Raw genomic sequence first — 26479 nt, 5'->3', positions numbered from 1 at the left:
TTCTACCATAAATAATGAATAAAATAGCTGCAATATAAAGCTATCTTCACCGACATAAGCATCCGTGCTACTGCACCATGCAGAGTTGATGAAAATTGATGTTTACCGTTTTTTTTTTGTCTCGGCACGTAAAACAGAAAGGTTGCAACGTGGATAGATAGTTTGATAAAATGATGATGAATAATAAAATTGAATACTTTTGCTAAAATGTTTCATGCTATTAGGATAAGTGCATCACAGCATTAAATCAAATATGAGAATGGCGTCAGAAGGTCGTGCTATCATCTTACACCCATTGCATTGGCTAGTACGTAAGATTCTTAACTTTCACTTTACCTGCAGCTATATCAGGCGTTCAAAGCCCTAGCTATTGCAAGAAAACTCACCAATAAACGCCTCCAACAAACTCCAACCGAAACATGCGACGAACACTCAATGAAAACAACGCTTTCATGTGCAGTCCATCGTTTTCTGGCACAATTTCGGACGTGTTAAATGACAATTGAATAAAGCCAACCCATGAACTGCATTTACTTCACAAAAACAAATATTTAGCATAATTAAGTACCAAGCATAATTGCAAAGACCAAGGAAGTTAAGAATGTCTAGGAGATACTAAATAAAATGACGCATGGCTCGCAAAGAAGAAACATCTAAAAAACATTGTAATCCCTATAGACTTTGCTTTTATGACAGCACTTTGTAAGCAAAAAGTTAACCCACACCAAGAGTAGCCTAAGAATCAAGTGAGCTTTATATATCGTAGATCACTAAAAACATATAGATTATGGACCACTAAAAACATATGCATTCAGCATCATTCAGCTAATGTGAAGTGCTTCATTGGTGCACCACTATCATTTATCAACAACAAAATGAATGATATAAGGTATAGCACAGTAAGAAAAATCTGCTGGCTTTTATGAATGACTATCATCATATAGGTGACATGCATCGCGCACGTCGTACAAGTGTGTCTTCCTACGAGTAAAGCAGGACTTGAATCGAGACTTGATCGAATATGAGTGCATGCATAACAGTTGATGGTATTCTCGCACAGATTTGGACCTACCTTATTGTTTTGATCACAATCCATCTTCAACGCCGCATCCACACAAAATTCAATGGCAGCAAATTACCAAAAATCGCGATATGCCAAACCAAACGTCGCGAAAAGCCAAACAAAGTAAAGTAACCTCACGAATACCTTAGTCCGTATTTTGGAATTTTGCGTACTGCAGTTTGCATTCTGGGAAGTTAGACAGACAGACAGACAGACAAAACTTTATTCCAGACCATACTGGTCCATAAAAAACCCTTCACATCATAAAAACACACACAAACACACATGCTAAAAAAGACACACACTGCAGCCTAAACACAGGGGAGTCAGGTGACATCCATGTCTGCCCTTGTATACAGCCTTCCCAGCCATGACCTCCTGATCCTTGACTGGTACCTCAAACTGCTCAAACATATAGCTGCCATGATACCGTTATTGCTCAGATCAACCCTTTTCATGAATTTATATATTAAGCCTCTAATGACAGCCTCACATGAGGGTACTCTAAAGTATGCACAGGTAGCACTGGTACTCTCAAACTTTGATAGCCCTAAGGTCCTTTTAAGAAGGTTATGATAACTAGTGACAAACCTCTTCATAGTTCCTTTTTTGAAACACCACCACAACTGCGAACAATACATAGGCTTACAATGAGCATTAAACAATTTCATCTTTACATCAGTACTACACATGTGAAACTTCCTTAACATTGCGTTCCCTTGGCGAAGCAAGACACGAGTCTGATTCTCTATGTCTGCATCATCGGACAAGTTATCAGTTATGTAGTGCCCTAAGTACTTAACTCGATCTACATTGGCAACCGGCACCCCTCCCACATAAAACTCTCGTTTTCGTACATTCCGCAGAAAATCTGAACTACAGCACATTGCACAACTCTTTAGGGCATTGTACTTAACATCATGAGATATTCCAAACTCAGTACACACATTAAGCAAACGCTGCAATCCTACACTGGACGGTGCCATCACAACTAGATCATCTGCATACATTAAGTGGTTTACAATTCTTTCTCCAATATAGCAACCTGTACTACACCTATTGAGCAGTGAACTCAGGTCATCCATATAGACGCTGAAGAGATATGGGGACAGAATCCCTCCCTGCCTTACACCATTTGACACTCCAAAGAACTCTGAGTATGTGGATCCCCATCTCACACACATCTTTTGACTAGTATACCAAAAAGACAATATTCTAACTAAACATGCTGGTACTCCCCTGCGGTTCAGCTTATCAAAGAGTAGACTGTGGTTTATTCTGTCAAAACCTTTACTGGCATCAAGGAAGCATAAGTGCACATTGCCCTTCATAGATCTATACATACTCACAACTTCCTTTAGAGCATATACACATTGATCTGTTCCCATACCCTTTTTATAAGCAAATTGATTATCTTGAGTACCTAAGAAAGGTTTTAACTTTTTGAGCAAAATGATCTCATACACCTTACTGATGATACTGGCTAATGCTACTGGCCTGTAGTTATTCATCGAACTGATGGAACCAGCCTTATTCTTTATCACAGGGACTAGAACTACTTTCATCAAAGAATCTGGCAACTTTCCATGAACCATGCAGGCTGTGAAACACAGACTCAGTAGAGGTACAATTCGACCTGACGCATTCTTTAAATGCTCAGCAGAGATCCCATCTAAACCACACGATTTACCTATAGCTAGCTCCCTGATGGCAGCATCTACCTCATCTACTGATACGAGAGCACTTTCGCAGTCCCCTGAAATATCCTCACTCAATTCATCCATCTTACTCACAACAGAGTTAAACAAATCTTGAAAATGTTGTTTCCATAAAGAGGCAATATCCTCTTCTCCACGTACCCCTTCCATCATAGTAGGTCTAGGTACCTGTGAGCCACTCATTACCCTCACTTCCTTCCAGAAACCTTTGGTGTCCCTCTCAACTAGCTTTTTGGCCAATGCTTCCCTGCGTAACTCATTTTCATGCTTCTTAATATATCTCAAGGCACTTTTAAATCTAACCTTGGCCTCCCTGTGAGCTTCATAAACGGGGTCCTGTCTCGGCTTACCAGCCTCCTTCCAAACAATGAAATTCTCCCTTGATATCTCATATAACTCCTCAACATAGTCATTCCAGCCAGGTTTGGAAGATTGAGCACCATTCTCCCTCCTTCCCGCAAGTAGCTCTTGCCCAGCTTTGCTGAGACAATTCACTACTCCTTCATACAACACGAATATGTCCTGTACATGATTTACCTCTTTACAGTTTCCATCTGCACATTTCACAGCCTGTGGGATTTTCACTTTCTTTAAATAATGGTCTGTAGCATTTCTATACCTCGCTATGTCCTGTTTGGTTACTCTATCCCAATCAACATTCTTACTTCCAGCCATCTTACTCTCCGAATGACTAGGCAATTTGGGTATATTCAGATTTACACTAACAGGCATGTGATCGTCTTGAGCAATGCCATATCCTATCTCAATTGATGATATGATCCTGTGCATGTCCGCACTACACACTGCATGGTCTAGCCAGGACACAGTTCCCCAGCTACTTGAGACGAAAGTGAAGCTATCTGAAGGCAATAGCGCTTGACTAGTGTTAATGAGTGAATGTTCCTCACAGAACTCAATCATATACTTTGCAAACATAGCTTGTCCTGTCCGTCCTAGATTTGCATTCCAATCACCTACAAGGATATATGATGTTGAGCTTATCCCTTCTATTATGGAACTTAGCTCTCCTAATTTCTCGATATAGTCTAATTCATTTTCTACACACTGATAAGGCAAATACAAACTAAGAACAAAGAACTGTTTGTCGTCAATGGATACTTTAGCTCCTATGCACCAATCAACCTCAAAATGAACTGGTTCGATACAGCTCTGCAGAGACTGTTTGAATAGAATTGCAACTCCTCCAGGAGCATGCCCAGTACACAGTCTACTCTGTAAGTCAGCAGTAGCTGTTCCAAAACCAACAAAGTCTGGGTGTGCATTATTGAGGCTATACAAATCCTCTTTAAACAACCAAGTTTCTTGTAGACATATCATATCTGACCTTTCAAGCAAATATTCCATATCCTTACGAAGGGAAAGTGCACTCCTGTTCCTTGGAAAACCATGACAATTGTAAAAACTAAGTTGCAGCATAAAAAACTACTCTAAGAATAAAAAAGTTCTAAAAGTTCTAAAAAAGTTCTAAGTGTTTGAAGACTGTCTACTTTCCTCCCGTGTGAGATGAGTCTCCATCCCCACCCATAAAACTGCCCTTCCACCAGCGTACGTAAGCTCCCTCTGGCCATACTGCATCATCCATGAACACCTTTGGGTTTACACATTCACACATGACATGAAAGGAGTGATAGGTATCATACCTCGTTTTAACTGGGCTAACACTCACTTCCAGATGAAGTCTCTCCTCCAGATACCTTTTAAGCATGTCACTACTAACACTGGTATCAAAACGAGAAGCAAAGACACTGGCATATTTAGCCTTCACCACCTTCTTCACCGTTGTTTGACCAGACTCTTTCACAGAGCCACTTACGTGCCTCTTTCCAGCTGGTCTCAGCTTGCCACCGGATGCATCACTCTTTGCATGTGCCACTCCATTCATGGGCATTGCCCTGAGTTTACCATTTACCTTTTCCATTTTCTTCCACTCATCCACTTTACTCGCATAGCTCTGCTGTTGAGGTCCACTTGTGTTACCCAAACCCAGAGCGGCTGTCACTTTCACAGTTTCTTCACCTGCCTCACTGGCACGCTCGATGGCAACTGGCATCTTCTCAATCAGGTGGCCAGTGACTGCCGTCCCTGCATCACTATAGATGTTTGGAGCAGAAGTAGGTGCTGCCTCAGTCTGGGTTGCGGCCACCACCCCTTGAGCCGTCGCTCCGGTGGGATCTTGCCGGCCTCCCACCCTGGAAGTGGTCTGCTCACCCAGCACCGATTGCAGGTCACGGATTGTCTGAGCTTGGGTGTTGAGCCCCTCCTTCAACAGGCCGACTTCTGCCTGTGTCTGCTTAATGGTATGTAGCAGTGACGACACGTCCAAACTATTAAATGTGACTGGTGGAAGCGCCTGCAAGTTATGAGCCACAAACGTAGGCAGGTCTGGGCCTTTCTCATGTACAAACTTGACGATATCGTCCATATTCTGTGTTGCTTTCTTAGGCCCCTTCCTTGTTACCATCCTTGGCGAAAGTTACCTTCCTTAGAGAAAGAAGTTTAAAAATGATTTTGTACGCGGTTTTACTGATCGAAGCGCGAGTATTCCCATTAACTGATTGGGAAACTCAAAGTGATGTTGTTCTTTATTTTCAGTATTCTTCTTTTAGAACCTACACACAAAGGAACAATTTGATTATGATTGTGCCAGCCTGTGCTCCAAAATAACGGCAAGTCAAGATTATATTATCATTTTTACCAGTGAAACATGGTCGCTGCTGTCTATGTCATGCTGTGCTCCTCATGCCAATCACCGTAGGTATCTAGTATATCCGAAGAGATTTAAGAGAAATAAAGCATGGTACACCGATAGTCCTTTTAACGAGATCGTAGCGTGAGGCAGTAACGTAAGCCCCTAAAAATTGAAGCCTATAGAAATCTTTTTTAACCGTGCTGGCAGGCTCGACTGCCAAAGGACCAGAAAAGTATGAATTGCATAAAACCAATAATTACCGTTGTTTTCAAAGAGCGTTCGTCTGTCCAGCAGAGATTGTTTGGAATGCAGTTTGAGCTTTATGCTTGGAAATCTAATTAATTTTCCGTTATAATAACTCCTGGCAAATATACTTCCGATGTTCCGTTACTTCCGTTATTCATTCTGCCCTACCCACAGGCTGGCACACGGCATAATCCAACGGCAACACTCGACGGCGCCCGGTAAGTTACCGTTACGTTATCAAGTCCCGTTTACCGTTACGTTACCAGGTTGTCAGTTACCGTTACGTTACGAGCTGTGGGCTGACCGTCGTAACAAACGTGCGAGAATACCGCCAACAGGCCTACACAGTACACACACGTATGGTGAACAGGGGAGCACCACCCGACCGCGGACCGGGGGCGGGGGAGGGGGAGTTACCCACCCATCTGGCTAGACGTGAAGGCCCAAAAACGGCCAAAAATACAAAGCTAAGAAAAAATGACGAGATCTGTAGAAAGTATGAATGAAATGAGAAATTATTTCATAGTTTTAGATCTCTCGTCTCCCCGAGGCCCAAGATCTTGGGCACATGGTTAATAGGCACATTGCCATTTATATAATTCAGTTATCAGCTATCAACCGTACCTGTGCCATATCATGTCAATTGTCAACACATCAAAATCAACTTTTTCATTTTTATCATATAGAACAAATGCGGCACGCATCTCTTACTTCTGATGACGGTAGCATGAAATACGTTCTGACAATCAGTTGACCGAAGTATTTTTGCAATCGTTATGCCGGAAGGAGAATCCATCCTATTCACGTAGTTAAGTCTACCGCAAGCCAGGTGGGTAGGAACTCTGTACAGCCGATGGGTTTACCCCAAATGCCCCATACCTACGAGGCACGTGACGCACTGAACTGACTGTTACAACCGCTATTCCCACTGTCCTTGTTCATAAATCCATTATTACCTACTAATCATTTTTTTTTTGTAACAACGAAATTCAGCCAGCTTCACTTTTAAAACGGAGATAAAGTAAAAGTAGTATAAGTACACAATGCGCAGTCACAAAACGACTCGCTGACATAGATCAAGATGATAATGTAAAACTGGGCTTCATATTTTTTCCGATTCTTTAATACCTATGCTACCATGAATGGAGCCGCTAAAAGGAGTCCAACCACAAAAACAGCCAATCTTTATAAAACGGAACTAAATTAATGAAGGGAATTTAATTGCAGAGTACGATCAACGTCCACTACACCATCGGCCGGGGATGCAAGTCGAGTCGGGGGGGGGGGGGGGGCAGGGTAGGGCGGGGCGGTGCTCCCCTGTCGGATGTCGCCTCCGGGGCACCCACCTGCCGCGACTCCGGCCGCCGACGCGTCAGAGGTGCCCGGAAGGGGAAGGCCACCGCCACCTGCCACAGGAGCGGGACGGGCGAGCGTCAGACGACACCAGCGACCCTTCCCTCAGCGCCAGACCCGAGTACGGGATCGGCTGTTTATAATCATATACATAACAAGTAGTTGCAGTCATTTGATGGAGGAGGAAATTTGGTCATCTTTCAAATTTGATAACGAGTTACAGTTTTACTTGTTACAACATGCTCGCTGTACTAAAATGAAGGCATGAATGATTAAGCAAAACGATTACTATAAGACTGTTTATGAACAAGAATTAAAGGTTGAATGCTTACCTTGACTCAGGTCATGGTGCATCATCCCGGACATCGAATGCTCCGAGTCATAGCTGCCCTCATAGTTCACCACCTGGCCCAGCGCCTGCTCTAAGCTCACATCATCGTCCGTAATGTCCACTTTTTCCACTTTCACCGCCGGGTCCCGTCCTTCCGGGCCGGCCGGCAGCGGCGACACTGTGTCCGACATCTGCTGCTGCTGCTGCTGTACCGCCGGCTGCATCTGCAGCGGCGGCAGCTGTGACGGCGCGGGCGGCGGCGGCGGCTGGGTGGCCGACTCGGCAGGGGACGGCACGGCGTCTCCGGACGGCTCGGAGCCGGCCGGCGTGGCCGGGCCGCCGCCGCTCGAGCCGGACGGTTGGCGCGCGCGCGCCGCCGCTGGGGAGGCCGGCGGCGGCGGCTCGGGCGAGTCGGACACCACCACCGGCTCCACGTACACGTCTGAGTCGGTCGGCGGCGGCGGAGGAGGCGGCGGGCGCTTGGGCGGCGTGGGGGCCGGCTGCGGCGCGGCCAGTGGCCTCTTCATGGGTGTTGGTGGCAGCACGCGCGGCGCCATGGGCGGGGCGACCGGCCCCGGCCGGTGCCTGGGAGGCGGATGGTGCGACATCGGCTGCATCGGTGGGTGCCGTGCCACAGGTGGGGGCGGCTGTGCAGGTGTTTGTGATTCCTGAAGAAAGAGATGGAAGATATGTCATGGGCAACTGATCATGGTGATAGCCATTTGGATCTAAGGAAAACAGCCCCTGATAAGGCAGAGTAGCAGCTTCTCATCATACATAAGACCAGAAATTACTTTGAATATGCTGGAATGTCATTTGCCCATCATTTGACTTTGACTCAAGTTTCAACCAGCTTCAGATTTAAGTGAGTTTTGCTTCAGCAAAATTACAAAAAAAGGAGAGTCTCCATCTATAATGGACTCTCCTTTTAAAAAGGAGTCTCCATCTCCATTATAGTGCAACCAGTTTGATGGTTAAGATTCCATCTTGATCTGAACCCACCTTTTCATCATCACCAGTCAAGCCACGAACTTGCAGCATTTCAGCAGTCTTCAAAAAACTGCTCAACTGTCCTTGTGTGACGTTCACTTCACCATTGTACACAAACTCTACTACAGCTTTGAGATCAACATAGGTTGTGTCCTTGAGAAAAAAGACTGGATGTTGACAAGGATTTTCCTGAAAACAAGATACATTACCTTTTAGTAAAGCAGAACAGGGTGAGAGAACAAGAACAGATGTCATCTCATTCTGCATAACATTGAAAATGGAAACATCCATGCTGTTGATTGCTGAGGTTAATGGCTGGTGTCATTGTAAAGGTGATGGTCATGCCCCAGCCCAAAGGTTGCATTGAAAAAAAAAATCAGCAATTTATAAGTTGAAGGTTTGACTGACATTTTATGTGTGTACAACAGTTCATTGTCTTATCAAATTTCTATCCTTAAATGGCTTTAACAGCTCTTCAAATATCATTAGCACTTGATGAAAAATTGAATTGATTGAAATTGAAAGTAATTGACTTCTTTACAATTGACATACCTTGAGAAGCTCCCTGAAGTATGGACTACATGCTGAAAGCATCATTCTGTGGGCCTTCACCTTCTTGCCCTCACAGCAAAGCGTAATGTCAACCAGCTCTTCATCCTGCCTCAAGTCTTCAAACACAGCAGTGACACTGTTCCTGAAGTCATTCCACTTCAGGCAGAACCTCTGGCCATCAGCTGCCATAGCTCACTGAAACATCAAAGATTGGTTAGGAAACAGAACCTACTTTCAACAGTTCTCTGAAGACCACTTATACCAAACAGACTATTTAACACCTATGTACTTGTAAGAAGGTGAGGAAGGGTACAAACAATTACAGATGTCTTAGGAAGTAGGCCATTTTCAGTGTCATAGCATTTAACAATTTGACAGATGGAAGAGGTGGGCTACCTATCTCCACTGCAGTCATAACAAGGCCCAAAGACCAGTACTGTAGGGTGGGGCTATTTGAGACAGTATGTAGTGGTTGAGTAAAATGGGTATAAATTGAAAACCATTTGATATTTTTGTGTCATTTTTCCTCAGGCAATTCACTGTTTAATTCCACACCAACCTGAGCAAAAATGACAAAAAATGAAATGGTTTTCATTTTATAGACATTTTAATAGACCAATACATACTGTCTGAAATAGCCCCACTGTCTCAAACAGACCGACCAAACGCCTTACAGCATGATAGTGAGCTGTCAGGCTTTAAAGCTATTCAAGTCATTTATTTCAAAGAGTAAATATGATATCATAGTATTGTCCTGAGGGGTGTTCACGGGCACCGCACACTGCTGCGTGCGGTGTGTGCGGAGCGTCCAGCAGGCGTGGGGGTAGGGGATGGGTAGGCGGCTCTGACGTCACGGCTGCGTGCGGTGGACGGTCCGCTGTGGCCAGTCCCGACCGGCCACAGCGGTCGCTGTGTGCGGTGACGGAAGGCTGACGTAGGGACGCAGTGGGCGGAGCTTGGAGGCTGTGTGCGGTCCGACCGCACACAGGGCCCGTGAACAGCCCTCTGGTATAAATGAATTGTTGAACACCAGTAAAGTTTATATAAAGGTAGCTTTCAAAGGCTACTGCCTTCTTCATCAGCCATTCAAGGGTTTTAAATAACAAGACAATACATATTTGATTACTATTGTCCTGTAAATTGTTCATTCTCCCTAGTACATTCAGCAGCTTTCCGCAAAAGAGTGGCCAAACTTTAAGAAAAGTTTCTTTTTGTTTTCAAACTGCACAGGTAAACCTGAGGAGACACTTCTGAGGAGCTAGTTAGGTCAAGTAAGATAAGGTCCAATCTCCCGCAACTGTGGCTGGAAATGGGCAGGTGGCGATTCAGCTAGAGCCGCAGCTCTGCTGAACAGTCTCCCACCTCATGTTGTGGCTGCCTCCTGCATGCTGTTAATGCCGAAATGGTGGAAGGGAAAGCAGCACCTTGTCGCTGACCAACAGGGTGATTCGTGGACTGGAGGGGATGTCCATGCTTTGCCATGAGTAAATGTGAATAATCAGATAAGTAACCACAGATACAGGTCCTGAGCAGTAATTGGCACCAAATTTGAGAATATGGATTGCTTATGATTGTTCAATATCTATCATACCAATACCCTCAGCCACAATGCAAATACACACAATACAATTGTGTGGTCTGTGTGGTGACCCTCTTCAAGCTCAAAAGTTCTTTCCTTCATGTTTTTAAATTGTGAATTTCTCCATCTTTAGAGGGTGCAAAAGGTAGTAAGTCATCCAATGCCTCCCTTCTTGGTACACAAACTGAAATACTGAAATGCATTATCGCGGCCCGCGAACGCGAGACATTTCATTTTCAGAACAGGCACCTACCTTGCAAAATTATGCTTTATGATTTCTGCAGCAAAAGCTGGGCAGAGAAAATACAAACTACAACACATAGAATGTATATTACATGCACAGCCAGGCTTGGGCAGCGCCGGCGCGGACAAACCTGGACAAACCTCCGAGGCCCTCCTCTCCACTCTCCACTGCAAGGCCGTATAAGTTCTCCACTGCTCCTCCTGGTCAAGATGGCGTCAGCGAGCGTCCTCTCTGGTCCTCTCAGCGCTCAGCGCATCCCCTCAGCGACCAATCAGCGCCCGAGTTGCAAGATATATTTTGTAAAACAATTATTCAACCGATACAAAGGAAGCGAAGCCGACCTAATTTTTGACAAACAATAAAAAAATCATTGAAAGTTTTTTTTTTCAAATAAATGCTAACTGCTGTGTAATGAAAAAACAAATAAATGAGCTATTAAAATCACAATTTTCGTCTGCTATCACGGAACAGAAACAGGCGCTGATTGGTGGACATGTCAAGTGTCCTCTTATGAGGAGCTAGAGTGGCAAAAATGGACAATCAGGAACGGATGGATAAATGCCCCCGAAAACAGCGATGGATGACGCTTGGCGTAAGTTGTAACAAAGGTGACTGCTTTCCAATATCTATCTTTCCATAAAGTCGAAGATCACGAACCCAAGAAACCCAATCTGAACAACTTTGAAGAACCCAAGTTTTTTTCGGAACCAACCAAGCGATGAAGAAGTCTGTTTATTGGCATATGAAAAGTCTCGTCACAGCTCGCAGCCGAGCAAGACAAATCAGACAGGATCATACGCATACATGGTGCAAACAATGAGGCCAAGTCATCGTCGCGTCCATTCTTCTACCACAGACACTGACATGCATTCATAGTGAAACGACGGTTGCAAAACGCCTACTTCGATTTCCAAGATTGTTCCATGACTTTTCGTTAATTTCGACCTATCACTTACGGCTGGATGTTTTGTTGGGCGCTCGTCTCGGCTGAGCCCTGAGCAGTGAGCACCCAATGTGTTTGCAAATGTGTTCGGGCGTGACTCGAATTTTTAGGGGTGGGGGAGAAAAGGGAAAAATTGAGTCGGAAAGATAAACAGACAGCGGAAATAACATTTCAAACTATATATATAGTAATTAAGGGCTAGGAAAAAAAATGAAATAGATAGGCACTTCTTTAGGTCAATAATATGAAATGGTTTACAGCAGAGTCTAAAAATAAGAAATGGCCAATTTTGATGAAATGAATGCACATCAAAGACACAACAGACTTTGTACAGACGCCGATTGGCACCAAACAACTGCACCTCTGTGGATGACGTCACCAAAACGACATCCGATGTAGTACGTGAGGACCACGGCAGCCTCCATATGCGATCGTGCACCCGATCACAGACGTCAGTCACCAATGGGTCCACATTATACGACTATCAAAAACAGCGATGACGAACTCATACAACTCACGCACACTCGAACACACATACTCCCACAGCATGAGTCTGTGGAGACTCATGTACGTTTACACGCGAATTTACGCGAGCATCCATTTGAAGCAGGTAACTTCTGCTTTTCACGGACCTCGACATTACGCGGTGTTCCTCCATCCTTATTCGTCAGAGGTCTTAATTCCATTTTCTGCCGCTGGCAGCGCCACTATCGCACCCAGTGCGATGCAGCATTCGTCTCTGCCGGACCGGCGGTCACTCACAGGGCGTCGGCAGCGGCAGCTCCTGACCGCCCTCACCGCTCTTACCGCTCTCCACGACACTGCGGGCGAACCTGACGCCAGCACGCAACCGCACCGCCAGCTCCACGGTCGGCCGTATCTGACCAGGTCCCTGACAAGTGACCACAGACCGGTGACCACTAACAGGTGACCACTGACCGGCGACCACTAGCCAATGACCACTGACCACTGACCACTGGACAGTGACCAGCGACCACTAACCATTACCAGAGACCACTGACCGGCGACCACCGTCCTCTGCGGCCAGTCGTAACCCAGATCGGCCGCCGCGCGCCAGAGATCCTTCCAGTCACCGGGTGCCGCGGACAGTCCCTCCGCCGGCGCCGGCTCGTGCACCAGCCGCCGAGTCTCCGTTCCCGCGTCTGACACCTTATCCGTCCATTGTCCGTTAGTGTCTGCGCCGCTTGTCCCTGTCGTCGCGGCGCTCGTCGCCGGGCCGCTTGCTGGCCTGTTTGGCTTTGGAGAGGAACTGGTCGATACCGAACGGATCGAACTCCTCCTGGCGCTCGAACTGGACGGGCCCCGTGCGCGGCGCGCCGCCGGACCGGTCGGCGCCCTCGAAACCCTTGTCGGGAGCGAACCTGAAATGGATGGCCAATGTGGTGACGGTGAACGTGGCAGCGGTGGAAACACGTTTTGGTGCATGTTAAACAAACGACACAAATAAACGTGCCTTAGTGTGAGATTTGAGTGTGTTAAATACACGTTCATATGTACTTGGAGCAATGTAAGCATTTGCAATTTCGGTGACAAACGTTTTCTTTTTTTGTAAACTGTTGTAGCAGTATCTGCTCCGAGACGTCACGCTCACGCTGCCGGTCCTCCATCCAGTCGAGTATGAATACCCGACCGTCATAGCTACGGCACCCGGCCCAAACCATTCCCGCCGCCACGACTCACCTGTTGGTCTTCATCAGGCTCTCCAGATCATCACCAAACACCTCCTTCTCGACATTCTTTCCCGGCCGGTACACATTGGAGGCCATCGAGGCGCCCTGGCCCCACGGCTTGTCGTACACGTTGTACGCGTCCTCGTCGTTGAACCCGCTGTCCATGCCACGGCTCTGGTTGAAGAGCCGCTGGTCGAACTGGGTCTCCCCGGAGCCGCCGGGGCGGGCCGGCAGACCGAGCGCTATCTGTTCGGAGATGTCTCGCTCACGCTGCCGGTCCTGGCGGCTGCGCTTGTCGTTGCCGGTGCGCGCCAGGTTGCGCTCACGCGCGCGCTCCTTGTGACGATCCTGACGCAGCGCGTCACGGTCGCGCACCGCGTCATCTGGGAACAGAGGCAGAGGCGGGGCCGGCGCCCACTGAGACCGAGAGGTGGTGAGGGGTGTCCGACTTTTACTACTGTGCTCGGTAACGATAAAAGTGCAGCGAATTCCTCCAGACTGAAACTGAGAGGTGACTGACGGGAAATAGGGAGCCAGCTGGAACCTGTCGGCCGAGCCGGAGAGGGGTTAAGCCACGCCTTCCAGCGCCACCTGTTGGCTCAAGGGGGATTTTCGTTACGTTCATCATGACACTGACAGGTCTCTAGAATCGATTGGGACCTCGCCAACCTGTCACCTTACAACACTGTGGGATAGCTTGTTGATGTCACATTCAGTAATTAGCAGATCAACAAAAGCAATCTAACTCCAGGATGCCCCCAATCTACCTATCTAACCCCTGATAAGTAATAAGAGGATGTTCTATTATTTGCTCGCTCGCAGTCAGCCCGGACCCGGATACCGTTCATCCCTGGTCCTATCCCCACTACTGTGTACTCACAGAGCATGGACGTGTATCCGCAGAACCGCTCTACAACCGGCTCAATTTATACTCCCAGTCGCCAAGGTCAGTCACTACTACGCTCCACCGCCCACCAGCTCTGCCACTTAACCAATCAAGTAGCACTCCGCCCTAGTTAAATTTAACGCACCACATCCTTTCAGCGCGCCCGCACGCAGTCACTCGGCTACGAAAACATCATCCAGTACCCGCCCAACGCAGCGTCTCACCTTCTTTGGCGGTGGCCGTGCGGATACCAGCGCGCTCCTCGCGGGCCTTCTTGGCGAGCTCGCGCAGATTCTCCTCCTTACGCTCCTTCTCCTTCTGCGCCAGTCGCTTCTCGAGCTGGGCTCGCATCTCGACCGCCTCGCGGGACTGTTGACATAGGCGGCCGTCATTACATGTGTCATCATGAGTACCGAACGCTGGCAGGATCTGCATTGAACAGCTGGGATAAACAATGTCATCACTTTACCACCAAGTATGCCAGCTCGTTTATACAACACGCACATTCGCGCTGACCTTTGCTAGTCTCGCTGGGTACGGTTTATCAAAGTTTACAGCATCAGACGCTACCCGCCAGTCTTGGTCTTGGAATGTGATAAGCATATGAGATGACTGATATGCGTACATATGTGTAGCCGTAGCAGTTACTGCGTATATTTCTGTGGCGTGGCCCCGACTCTGTCTAGACGAGTGGTTTGGCCGGTCGCGGCGCCCGGGGCCCTGTGACGTATTGGACCACGTGACCTCGCCGAGACCGGGGATGTGCGGGCCGATGGCCGGCAGAATGGTGCTGGCCTTGATGCTGGAGTGACGGCCAATACAAATGCAGTGAGTGACTCCGAATGTGAGAGTGCGGCAGTGCAGTGACTGGCTACATTTGGTGGCAGCGGGTCCGGACAACGCTTTTTCGGACGCCTGTACGAGACCAGTTTGTCTCGTGCCTTCTGCGATTTTCAGCGCTGCATGTGTCGTGTGTCGCCGTCTGCACTCCGCGATCACTCGTGACGCTGCCTGTCGTCTTCGCTGCCGAGTACCTGGTGGCGACGCGTCTGCTGGTATCTACTGGTGGCGACGTGTCTGCTGGTGTCTGCTGGTATCTGCTGGTGGCGACGCGTCTGCTGGTGTCTGCTGGTGGCGACGTGTCTGCTGGTGTCTGCGCGTCTGCTGGTGTCGGCGCGTCTGCTGGTGTCGGCGCGTCTGCTGGTGTCTGCGCGTCTGGTGGTGTCGGCGCGTCTGCTGGTGTCGGTGCGTCTGCTGGTGTTGGCGCGTCTGCTGGTGTCGGCGCGCCTGCCTGAGCCCTGACTTGGTGTCTGTGCGCCTGCCGGACTGGTGTCTGCGCGCCTGCCCGACTGGTGTCTGCGCGCCTGCCCGACTGGTGTCTGCGCGCCTGCCCGACTGGTGTCTGCGCGCCTGCCCGACTGGTGTCTGCGCGCCTGCCCGACTGGTGTCTGCGCGCCTGCCCGACTGGTGTCTGCGCGCCTGCCCGACTGGTGTCTGCGCGCCTGCCTGACTGGTGTCTGCGCGCCTGCCTGACTGGTGTCTGCGCGCCTGCCTGCCTGGTGTCTGCGCGCCTGCCTGCCTGGTGTCTGCGCGCCTGCCTGCCTGGCGTCTGCGCGCCTGCCTGCCTGGCGTCTGCGCGCCTGCCTGCCTGGCGTCTGCGCGCCTGCCTGCCTGGCGTCTGCGCGCCTGCCTGCCTGGCGTCTGCGCGCCTGCCTGGCGTCTGCGCGCCTGCCTGCCTGCCTGGCGTCTGCGCGCCTGGCTGCCTGGCGTCTGCGCGCCGGCCTGCCTGGCGTCTACGCGCCTGCCTGCCTGGCGCCTGCCTGATTGGCGTCTGCGCGCCCGCCTGCCTGGTGTCTCTGCCCGGCGGCTCGTCTACGGACGCTTCTAAACAACCGGTAGGTTCAGCCCTGCAGTTTTTTACCACCCGTGTCCTTGTAGTGTTTTGCTGTGCAACCTGTCATAATGGATGAAAAACCATGTTCTGTGTCGCCCGGTGCCACATCGGGCCCTGTAAATGTGGGGATGCCTCGATTTTCGGGAGAGGGATGTGTTCGTCGTTTTCTGGATGATTTTGATCGGTATGCTCGCCTACAGTACTGGACTGATGAGCGGAAAGTAGATATCCTTCCACTCTGCCTTTCTGGGATCGCCAGAGACGCGTTTGACGCTCTGTCCAGGGAACAGCAGCGGACGTTTCAATCGGCTGCAGATGGTCTCCGGGCTGCTTTTTCGCAGCGCAGTGCCATTGACTATCACCTAGCCTTGCGAGGCCTGCGATATGATCCACGTGAGTCACTGGATAACTTTGTAATCACGTTCCGCAAGCATGTGGCAAATGCGTTTCCCAACCAGCCTGCGGATGGTCAAGGCGAGCTACTCTTTAACCATTTTCTGTCTGCTCTGCCTGATGATTATTATGCGGCTGTGATTGCTGACGGTATCACCTCGTTCGATGCCGCTGTCGCTAAGGTGCGAAACAAGCGCAATGCTACCAAAGGCGTTCCGCATGACGCCTCGGTGCGTTCTCTAGCGGTAGGGGGCGACGATGAGTCCATAATTGCTCAGTTGCAGCGCCGTATCGCGGAGCTCGAGTCACAGCTGCAAAACCGGCCAGTGGGGTCGCGTGGCGCTGGCCCCCGTCAACCGCGAGACTGTTTTGCTTGTGGTAAGTCTGGTCACATGAGGTGGCAGTGTGCCAAGCGGGACCATCGTTGTCAGCGGTGCGGGTCCCTGGGGCATGTGGAAACTGTTTGTGGCAGGTACCCTCAGGCGGAAAACTGGCGGGGAACCGTCCCGGGGTCCGGGGTCGGGTCCCGCGATCTGACGCAGGGCCAGCCGACGGCGTAATCACGTTGCAACCGGATATGACATTCACTGCGCTGTTGAACGGAGTCAGTTGCACATGCTTACTGGACACTGGCAGTAACATCAGTATAGTCAATCGTTCGGTGTTTGACGCTCTCCCGGGCCGGCCGTCGCTGCGCAAAACCACGGTGCGTGCCAAAACTGCCTCTCTGGATGATCTTCCGTTGTTGGGAACAACCGTCTTGTCGTTTGATTTTGGGGTAACTTGTGCATCGGTTCCTGTATTTGTATCGGAGTCCATCGATGTGCCGTGTCTCCTTGGGCTGGACTTTTTACGTGTGTGCCCGTGCGTCATTGATGTCCGACGGAGCCGGCTGGTACTGACGCCAACAGCTGCTGTGCGTTCGGTGTCGGCCGAAGCCGTCTCTGTGGGGAATGTGGTGGTGAGTCGTGACACGGTGATATATCCGGGTGATGAGGTACTCGTACGTGGTTTTGTGTCCCGCTGTGACTATCGTGGCCCAGCTGTTGTGCAACCCCAGCTGGAGATTGTGGGTCTTGAGTTCGTCAGTACGCTAGTCGAGGTGTCCGGGCCATCCGTACCTTGTGTGGTTCGGAACATAACGACTGAACCGATATCGATTCTTAAACGTAGTGAATTGGGGCAACTTGAAGTGGGGTTTGCTGAGGAGATTGCGGACGCGCCCATTAGCCCTCACGGTAGAAATGTTTGTGATAAGTTTGATTTGAACACATGTGGGCTATCTGATGAGCAAAAGGACCAGGTAAGGGATGTACTGAACAAACACGAACAGATGTTTGACGGACATATTGGTTTTACCACCCTAGTTAGCCACAGCATTGACACGGGTGACAGCCCGCCGGTGCGTCAGCCACCGAGACGCATACCTACCCATCTTGCCACTGAAGTGAAGGCGCAGATAGAGGATCTTGTGAGACAGGGTGTGCTGGAGGAGTGTATGGGAAGCTGGGCTTCCCCGATCTGCCTGGTGAGACGGAAAAACGGTAAGATTCGCATATGTGCGGATCTCCGGCGGCTCAATTCCGTAACTCGACCATCATCTTATCCCATTCCTCGTGTGGATGAGTCACTTGAAGCGCTATCAGGTTCCAACATGTTCTGTGTCTTGGATATGAACAACGCGTATTTTCAGGTGGGAGTGGATCCGGATGACAAGGACAAAACTGCCATAATCACTCCTTTTGGCTGCCATCGCTATTCTCGGATGCCGTTCGGCTGTTCGGGAGCCCCTTCCACGTGCGCTCGGCTGCTCGATGTGGTGCTCAAAGATGTGCCATCTTCCAGTTGTGTTCACTATTTTGACGATGTGATTGTTCATGGTTCTGATTTTAAAGATGTGCTGGCCAAACTAGACTGTGTTCTGACTCGTTTGCAGGATGCTGGTCTGACATTGAACCCGGAAAAGTGTGAGTTATTTCGTTCCAGCGTCACATTTTTAGGTCATGTTGTTTCTAGTGAAGGAATTGGAACCGACCCAGAAAAGGTTAGGAAAATTTTGGAGTGGCCGCAGCCGTGCAATGTGAAGGAACTTGGTAGTTTCCTTGGGTTGGCATCTTACTTCCGCAAATATATTCCTCACTTTGCAGAAGTGGCAGCCCCGTTATTCAAACTTACCCAGAAAGATGTCACGTTCTCTTGGTCACCAGAGGCACAGTCTTCGTTCGAGGCGCTGAAGACTGCTCTGACGGACGCTCCAGTGATGGCCTTTCCACAGTTCGGAGACGGTGCTGGTGTCTTCACGCTGGACTGTGACGCGAGCGATGAAGGCGTTGGAGCGGTCTTGTTACAGGAGCAGGGTGGCGTGGATCGGGTCGTAGCCTACGGAAGCCGCCGACTGTCCAAGGCTCAGCGAAATTATAGCACGACGAGGAAGGAGCTGTTGTCGTGCGTTTTATTCACGCAACATTTTCGGCACTACCTTCTTGGCCGTAAGTTTCGGTTACGTTCAGACCATGCCAGTCTCCAGTGGCTTTTAAATTTCAGACATCCTACTGGAGTGATTGCCAGGTGGTTTGAAATTTTGTCAGAGTTCGATTTTGATATTTTGTATCGTCCAGGTGCAGAGAACGTTGTCGCCGACGCGCTGAGCCGACGACCGGCTGACCGGGTGGAAGTCTCCACACAGACCGACGAGCCCACTGTCCGTGCAGTTTCAGCCCTTTCGTGGTCGTCCAGCTACCTCAGGGAACAGCAGGATCAGGACGGGGCTGTTGCTGAAGTAACGCGTTTTCTGTCCGCGGGTGTGAAACCTCGAAGGCGTGAGGTGTCTGCGGCGGTGTCGCCGTTCCTCGGGCAGTGGTCTAGGCTGACTCTTCTGAATGGTGTTCTTTACAGGATGTACAAAAGACGTGCTGGTGAAGCTGAGAGACTGCAGGTTGTCGTGCCTGAGTCGCTGGTTCCGGGAGTGCTGACATCGCTCCATGCAGGTCCGGCTGGTGGTCACTTTGGAGCTGAAAAACTTCTGGAACAGATTCGGGCCAGGTTCTGGTGGCCTGACATGGCTCGCAGTGTTGAGACGTTTTGCAGGAGCTGTGAGCGGTGTAACACCAGAAAGGACCCGGTCCCTCGACCTCGTGCTGGCATGGGGGAATTGTATGCAGCTGAGCCTTTTGACACTGTGTGCATTGACATTTTGAGTGGATTGCCGACAACTGGTAGGGGAAATAAGCATCTGCTTGTGGTGTGTGACGCGTTTACACGCTGGTGTGAAACATACCCTCTTCCTGACATGAAGGCCACGACTGTAGCCTCAACTCTGGTCAATGAGTTTTTTGCCAGGTACGGCTGCCCTCGGCGACTGCATTCTGATGGTGCTGCAAATTTTACAGGTGCGATTCTCGCGGAAACCTGTCGGTTGCTGGGGATTGAAAAGTCGAAAATATCGTCCTATCATCCAGAGGGGAACGCTAAGGCTGAGCGCCTCATGCGTACCATTCTCGGCATGCTCTCAAAGTACCTCGACAATAATCACACGGAATGGGATCTACACCTCCCTTTGCTAATGCTGGGGTACCGCGCCCAAATCCATTCTTCGCTGGGGTACTCACCCTATTATCTGATGTTTGCGCGCGAACCAAAACTGCCAGCGGAGGCGGTGTTGGGTGCGCCAGTGCCGACGAGTAGTCGATCAGTGGCAGAGTATGTGGACGGGCTTTGCGCTAGTCTGCGGTTGGCGCACCACTTTGCCATCTCTGCATCTGATCGCCGGCACGCTCGCAACAAACGAGCTTATGAAAGTAAGTTGAACGAGTTCACATTTCACCCAGGCGACCTGGTTTACCTACACAAAGCGGTAGTTCCCGTTGGTCAGTACTACAAATTCTTGAGACCTTGGAAGCCCGCTACGATACTCCGGAAAGTGGGCGATATGAATTACAGGGTAAAGCTCGATGGCAATGGTAAAACGATTTTGGTTCACCATAATCGGCTAAAGCCTCGAGCTGTGTCCCCGAGAGACGTGTCTGAGGAGCCCGAGTCCGAGTCTGTTGGACCTGATGTTGATGGTGTTCCTGATGTGCGTGCCGAGCAAATTGTCCCCAAAGCCGGCCGATACGGAACGCACAGTGCATTAGATAATCGTGGTTCCCTTGAAGTTACAGCGCCGGATGTGTCTACCTGTGTTGGTGTTGTGTCAGATGTGTGGAACAATGGAGGGGAGTGGATTGTGTGCAGTGGTGTCCCGTCTGACGCCGCCTATGCCCCGTCTGACGCCGACGTTGTTCCGTCTGACGCCGCCGGTGTCCCGTCTGACGCCGCCGGTGTCCCGTCTGACGCCGCCGGTGTCCCGTCTGACGCCGCCGGTGTCCCGTCTGACGCCGCCGGTGTCCCGTCTGATGCCGCTGGTGGCCCTCTCGACGTTGTTGTGGCCCCTCTTGACGTTCCTGATGCCTCACCTGGCGCTGCTGGTGCCCATCCTGACGCTGTTGGTGTCCAGTCTGGCGCCGCTCGTGCCCCTCCTGACGCTGCTGGGATCCCTTCTGGTGCTGCTGGGATCCCGTCTGACACTGCTGGTGTCCAGTTTGACATCGTGGATGCCGGTGCCACGCCTGGTGTTCTGGGTGACGTTGCTGGTGCTCGGGGTGACTCTGGTAATGCGCAGGGTGATTCTGTTCATTATCATGAGCGGGGTGACTGTGTTCCGGGCTCTGATGTTGGCGCTGTTGTGAGTGGGAGTCAAGGTGCGTCTGTGGACTCCGATGCAGGTGCAAGTGTTGAGTCTGAGTTGGGTCCGGGTGGTGCGCGGCGGCGTCCGGTTCGGTTGCGTAAACCACCCGATTACTATGTGCCATGAATTTAGTCATTATGCTCGTTGATAATGACTTTCTGTTGCAGTGCCCTGCGATCAGACGCTTAGTGCAACTGACTCCAGTGACCCGGAGGCCCCGGACTCGTGGGTGCCGAGTCTGACCGTCTGGTCATGCCCGCAGCCGGCGCTCGTCTTCCTGTGATGTAGCTCCGAGAAGATGCGCGGCATGCGCGGCCGCGATCGTGAGCGCCGGTGGTTGTGCGCCCTATCCTACGGTTTCGCCGCGATTTGTTGCTGTGTGTCCTGCTGGTGGCTGTGGCCGTGAGAGTTTCTGTTGGTGTCGGACGTCTCCCCGCGATGTTGCGCCGGTCAGATGCGGGGCCCGCGCGGCCGCGCTTCTGGGCGCTGGTAGCTGTGCCGTTCCGATCGACTGTTTCGCCGCGATATGTTTGGCGTCGTGTTGCGCCTGCGGTTGTAGCCGCTAAGTTTCTGTTTTGTTTCACGGTTCTGATTGCGGGAGTCCGACAGCTTGCTAATGTATTTATGAGGGGGAAGAGTGTAGCCGTAGCAGTTACTGCGTATATTTCTGTGGCGTGGCCCCGACTCTGTCTAGACGAGTGGTTTGGCCGGTCGCGGCGCCCGGGGCCCTGTGACGTATTGGACCACGTGACCTCGCCGAGACCGGGGATGTGCGGGCCGATGGCCGGCAGAATGGTGCTGGCCTTGATGCTGGAGTGACGGCCAATACAAATGCAGTGAGTGACTCCGAATGTGAGAGTGCGGCAGTGCAGTGACTGGCTACATATGCAATGCTTAAAGAAAAGGTCACCTTTTTACGTTGCAGTACAAATTTAGAAACAGCATATTAAAGTGTTTACGCTACAAACCAGGCGATGGCGAGGGCACCTTCTTTGGTGGTGTAAGTGTATGAGTACTTTTTTGTCAAGGTAGGAGGAAGCTGAAGGCCAAAATATTTCATTTCTTTTAATGCACTGTCCACTGTCAAATAAGATAAAACTCAGGTAGGTGCGCGGTATGCATTTTCGCGTGACTTATTTTTCCCTTAATTAACCCTTCAGATCCACCAGTGCGAGCGGTGACATCCCGGGTACAGTAGCGCCAGGGACCGACCTTTCTGTCAGCGATGTACAGCGACTCAGCCAGCTTGGCAAAGTTCTCGTTGATGTGGACCTGCTGGAGGCCACGACCGTCGGCTGCCAGCCGCTTGTCCAGCGGGATCGTGTAGCCCTGAGGGTTGGAAATACAGCGGTCAGAGGGGAGGTTACGGCGGTCAGAACACAGGTCACGGCGGTCAGAACAGTGGCCACAGCGGTCAGAACGAAGGTGGCAGCGGTCAAAAAGCTCACAGCAGCCCGAGGAAAGCCACTATCTTCAAAACACGAATAGCAGTGAAAGAGTCAGGGAGGACATTGAAGACAGAACAGATGTGACCATAATCAGCGTAAGTCACATATCTAACAAACAGATGGCTGACTTAAAGTACATAGTTATGGTCAGAATTACGAGCAATGTGCCACTGCATCAGAGACAACAGACTCAAATGCAGTGAACGACAACCCACGCGGCACGACACGCTGGTCTGATTGGCTACATGAAATGGCATCCAAAGCAATACAATGATGGTCCCGCTCGTCTGGAAAGATCATCGTCAATGATTATGACAAATACGACCGATGCTCATCGCACCGTGTAGCATACGAAACTTAGCGATAGTTGCAAATTCAAAGACAGAACGAGAGCACCGATAGAATGCCCGAGGCCCCGAATTCCAATAAAAAGTTTATACTAAAGATTAATCACTTTCTAGCTGGTTCACGTTTCATCTAAATTTTACAGTCAACACCGAAATTTGTAAAGTGCAATAGCAAGTGCGAGACCGGGCGATACCCCTTCTCGAAAACAGGAATACGTCACCAAATAGCCCAGTTTCTATCCGCTCTGTGTTAGCATGTCGGGCGTAGGCAGTGCGCTCAGCTATGTGTAAATTGATGGCCTTGGAAGGCCGAGACTCAGCCAGCCGGCGCAGGTCGCTCCGTCTCGGCATAGCACTACATTGAGCTCAATTGTGTTCACCGACTGCACGGTACAGTACACCGCGGCTCCGCGACACAGCCGGCCTCGCTTCCTGTCACGCTGGTCCCCGGTGGGGGTCCACGAGCCACGACCGGACCACCCGGCCCAGTCGGCAACAGTGCCACAGCCGAGTCATGTATCCATTCACCGTGGGCGCAATCACGCTACACCACGCCCAAAATGCCTGAAACCCTCCAGCAAAACAAATCCAATGACTGAACGGTGACGGTGAAAATATCGTCGCTTTAAGCGACGATATAGCGACGATATTTTATCAGGTACCTACCTACTACCTAGTGAGCTCTGTTCACAGCGGCAGTGTCCGCTACACAAAACGCGCAGCATGCCCGCCGAAGGACGCAGTCACGCCGAAGGCCGCAAGCCGCTCGCCTCATATAAACATAGAGCGCTGCCGGGTGGCCACAGTGACGCGGACAGAGAAGAAAGAAACAAATAAACGGCAGATCGCTTCCAAACGCGGCCGACGTTTTGTAACTCCAGTTCAGAATAAACGTCAGAAAAGTCGCGCCAGATTACTGTCAATTATTCTCAGCTCCAGACGAGGACAATGCGCTTTTGCCCATGTTTTTGCGCAATGCTTATGTGCATACCACCACTACACACTGCCTTTCAGACACCAGCGGCCCAAACTGCCCAGCATCTAGATCTAGCCTTTTTTGTAAGTCCATTGCAAAAACTACTATAGAACTAGGTGTGAAGTTCAAATAGATAAGTGCGCAGTTGTATTATTTCCGGTGCTCCCTCGCAGCTCTCCTTCACCGCTACATGTCGTAGCAAAATACCCAGGATCTGTGAGACAGACAGTCGACGTGCAGCGCCCTATCCTCGTGACAGCCCACGACAGCAGATCACAGCGCAAATAGCCTACAGGAAGCGCTCTGACCTTGGCGTTTTTCCAGTTTGAGATGCACGGAGGGATCTTCCAGTCCTGCTGCTCCTTGACGGTCACCTTCCGTGTCGGAGAGTGCATCACAGGCGCCGGCGGCGACGGAGGACCACGAGGGATCTTGGCGTTTATTCTGAAATAGACAAGGAACGGGATAAAACTTAAATAAGTTGCCAACACATGTTGAACAACACGGCTACGGTGATAAATTTCGGCCTGTGGAACATTCACAATTCACATCGTAAGTACCGCGCTATAATGTAGTAGGCGTAGCTTGATACACTGCATTTAGCCATACCCGATGTTTGTTTTCAACCATGATAGTATCTCACCCATTCATGATCCGCCCACATATAGTGGCATTACCGAACAGTCAAGCCGGAATTAATCTTGCTCCCTGTGTATCATACCAGCCAATACCCTCGCCTTTCACCGCGAAGCTTTAGCTGAATTGGAGCGAAATGGCGAAAAGTCGTATGAACCACATGCTCTTGTCTAAAAAAATCGATACTTTTATAGGGCTTTTTATTCGCAAGAAAAATGGCTGAGGATAACAAACTGCTGTATTTGTCATGTCAAGTAACAGGCCATCCATCAACAGCATCGTTTAAACCAAAATTATGGTGCAGCTGACGGTACACCATAACCAATAACCATACAGCAATAGCCCACGTTGCTTGTAAGTTGCATCATAATTGCCAGCTGGCAAAATACAGTTTTAGTTTTTACGCACAAGCCTGAAACTGGTAGTCTCTGAAGAGCGTCAGTGACTCCCGAGTGACGCAAAGCACATCAAACATACCCTAATATCAGTACGAAATATTGACATGATATGAATATTCAGGGCAGACAGAATATTGACAGAATATTCCGGCAGTGGGTTACCGGCTAACGGGCAGTATGAAATGCGTCCACATCAAAGGCAATGTATTTGGAATGATTCAGGTTGTCTTTACAGATTTGCAACTAATTTTAACGACATTTCTGTATGAATCCAGCCAAAGTGTTTTAACTCCAACGTTCAGTAATCACTACACGGAATGCCCCGCCGCCAGCACAGCCCACGGCCGCTGCTAGTAGCCCATGGAGCTGGCGGAGCCCACCACGATCAGCACCAGGAAGACGAGGAACGCCAGTCGGTCCAGCAGTCCGGCCAGCGCGGTCCACTCGTGACAGAGGCCCTTGGCGTCCGGCTCGGGCGGCGCGGCCAGACAGCAGACACAGGCCAGGCAGCCGGTCAGCAGCCGGCGCAGACAGGCGGGCAGCCGGCAGGCGCGCGGCCGGCCCAACACCACCACCAGCACGGTCCAGAGCAGCACGGCCACGGCGATGTACGTGTAGGCGTGGTAGGTGCGCAGGTAGTGCGCCCGGTACTCGGCGGTGCCCACCAGGCCGAACTCGGCGAGCGCCGCACCGCCGGCCGCCAGCACACTCAGACAGGGCAGGGTCAGCTTCTGTGGCGAGTCGACCGGCACCAACAGACCGGCCAGCGCCGTCAGCAGCGACACGGCCACCGGCAGGTTGGGCCACGCCGACAGCGAGCCAGAGCGGCGCAGCTTCACCTCCAGTGTCGCATCCACGTACGGCTGGCAGCACTCGTAGTACACGGTGTTCTTCTTAATGGACGCTCCCTGCAGCTCCCAGATCTCACCAGTCTTGATGAACGATGACAGGTCGGCGCTGTCATCTTTAATGTCTATATCCACCTGGTGTCCATTGTAAGTCCAGGAGCCAAGTTTCAGCGTGCATCGGAATTCCTCAAGGTGGGGACCGGCGTGGTAGTCTCTCCTACAAAACACACGCAAAGACGACGGCGGCACGTACAGCATCGAACCGTCCGAGTTCACGACGATTAACGTCTTTCCCATCCACGACATATCCGGTCGGGCAGCATGTTGTACGGCATGATGTCCGGAATCCACACATCATCCGGCGGGATGCGCAGGCTCTCCACGCCCCCATAGTCCTCCGGGTCCCAGACGAGTTTGTCGTCCTTCCACTCCAGGTTACCCCAGATGTTGAGCGTGGCCTCGTGCGTGGCCTCATCGAGCACCACCTGCTGCAGAGTCAGTCCCAGG

At 50.6% G+C, this 26479-nt stretch overlaps 4 protein-coding genes and 1 long non-coding RNA gene across 54 annotated transcripts in view; 2 read left to right on the top strand and 3 right to left on the bottom strand.

The window, feature by feature from the left end:
• LOC122391227 (broad-complex core protein isoforms 1/2/3/4/5-like) overlaps positions 1–11161 on the bottom strand; it is a 53896-nt gene extending 42735 nt beyond the window's left edge. For 16 of the 50 annotated variants that reach the window (XR_006258312.1, XR_006258314.1, XR_006258313.1 and 13 more), the window contains exons 1-5: positions 10927–10993; positions 8964–9158; positions 8424–8600; positions 7423–8089; positions 7084–7143 (exon numbers count right to left, since the gene is read on the bottom strand). Coding sequence is in view for 42 of the 50 variants with exons in the window: in XM_043384967.1 (XP_043240902.1) it covers positions 7084–7143; positions 7423–8089; positions 8424–8600; positions 8964–9152 (1093 nt within the window). In the remaining 8 variants the exon portion in view is untranslated. Of the gene's footprint in view, positions 1–7083; positions 7144–7422; positions 8090–8423; positions 8601–8963; positions 9159–10795 lie in introns of all 50 variants that reach the window. The other 34 variants (XR_006258311.1, XR_006258310.1, XR_006258315.1 and 31 more) reach the window with 13 other exon arrangements.
• Positions 11162–11505: 344 nt separating this feature from the next.
• Positions 11506–24756, bottom strand: LOC122391246 (SNW domain-containing protein 1-like). Its single transcript, XM_043384991.1, has 6 exons — positions 24734–24756; positions 24399–24534; positions 22532–22648; positions 14531–14675; positions 13431–13803; positions 11506–13111 (listed from the first exon to the last, which is right to left on the bottom strand). The coding sequence occupies exons 1-6, from the start codon at positions 24739–24741 to the stop codon at positions 12919–12921; spliced, it is 972 nt and encodes a 323-aa protein (XP_043240926.1). The 5' UTR covers positions 24742–24756; the 3' UTR covers positions 11506–12918.
• LOC122391248 lies at positions 16109–22163 on the top strand. Its single transcript, XR_006258318.1, has 4 exons — positions 16109–16201; positions 16401–16593; positions 16872–16971; positions 21487–22163. It is a non-coding gene; the product is annotated as an uncharacterized LOC122391248 (long non-coding RNA).
• Positions 16978–21443, top strand: LOC122391247. The gene has a single exon (XM_043384992.1). The coding sequence runs from the start codon at positions 20760–20762 to the stop codon at positions 21318–21320; it is 561 nt and encodes a 186-aa protein (XP_043240927.1). The 5' UTR covers positions 16978–20759; the 3' UTR covers positions 21321–21443.
• Positions 24757–25474: 718 nt separating the features above from the next.
• Positions 25475–26278, bottom strand: LOC122391244 (neuronal acetylcholine receptor subunit alpha-7-like). Its single transcript, XM_043384990.1, has one exon. It carries the CDS (start codon positions 26276–26278, stop codon positions 25475–25477), a length of 804 nt encoding a protein of 267 aa, XP_043240925.1.
• Positions 26279–26479: the final 201 nt, after the last annotated feature.

Source organism: Amphibalanus amphitrite, unplaced genomic scaffold, assembly GCF_019059575.1.
Source record: "Amphibalanus amphitrite isolate SeventyFive unplaced genomic scaffold, NRLGWU_Aamphi_draft 000427F_arrow, whole genome shotgun sequence".
Taxonomy (NCBI): Eukaryota; Metazoa; Arthropoda; class Thecostraca; order Balanomorpha; family Balanidae; genus Amphibalanus; species Amphibalanus amphitrite.
The sequence above is the reverse complement of the archived record's forward strand: the minus strand, read 5'-3'. Positions and strand labels throughout refer to the sequence as shown.

Coding starts and splice junctions, on each gene's coding strand:
- LOC122391247 (XM_043384992.1), top strand. CDS start 20,760: ATGTGTCTACCTGTGTTGGTGTTGTGTCAGATGTGTGGAACAATGGAG.
- LOC122391246 (XM_043384991.1), bottom strand. Junction 22,649..24,398: donor CAAACTGGAAAAACGCCAAG/GTCAGAGCGCTT, acceptor TCCAACCCTCAG/GGCTACACGATCCCGCTGGA. Junction 13,804..14,530: donor CACGGCCACCGCCAAAGAAG/GTGAGACGCTGC, acceptor CTCTGTTCCCAG/ATGACGCGGTGCGCGACCGT.
- LOC122391244 (XM_043384990.1), bottom strand. CDS start 26,278: ATGTCGTGGATGGGAAAGACGTTAATCGTCGTGAACTCGGACGGTTCG.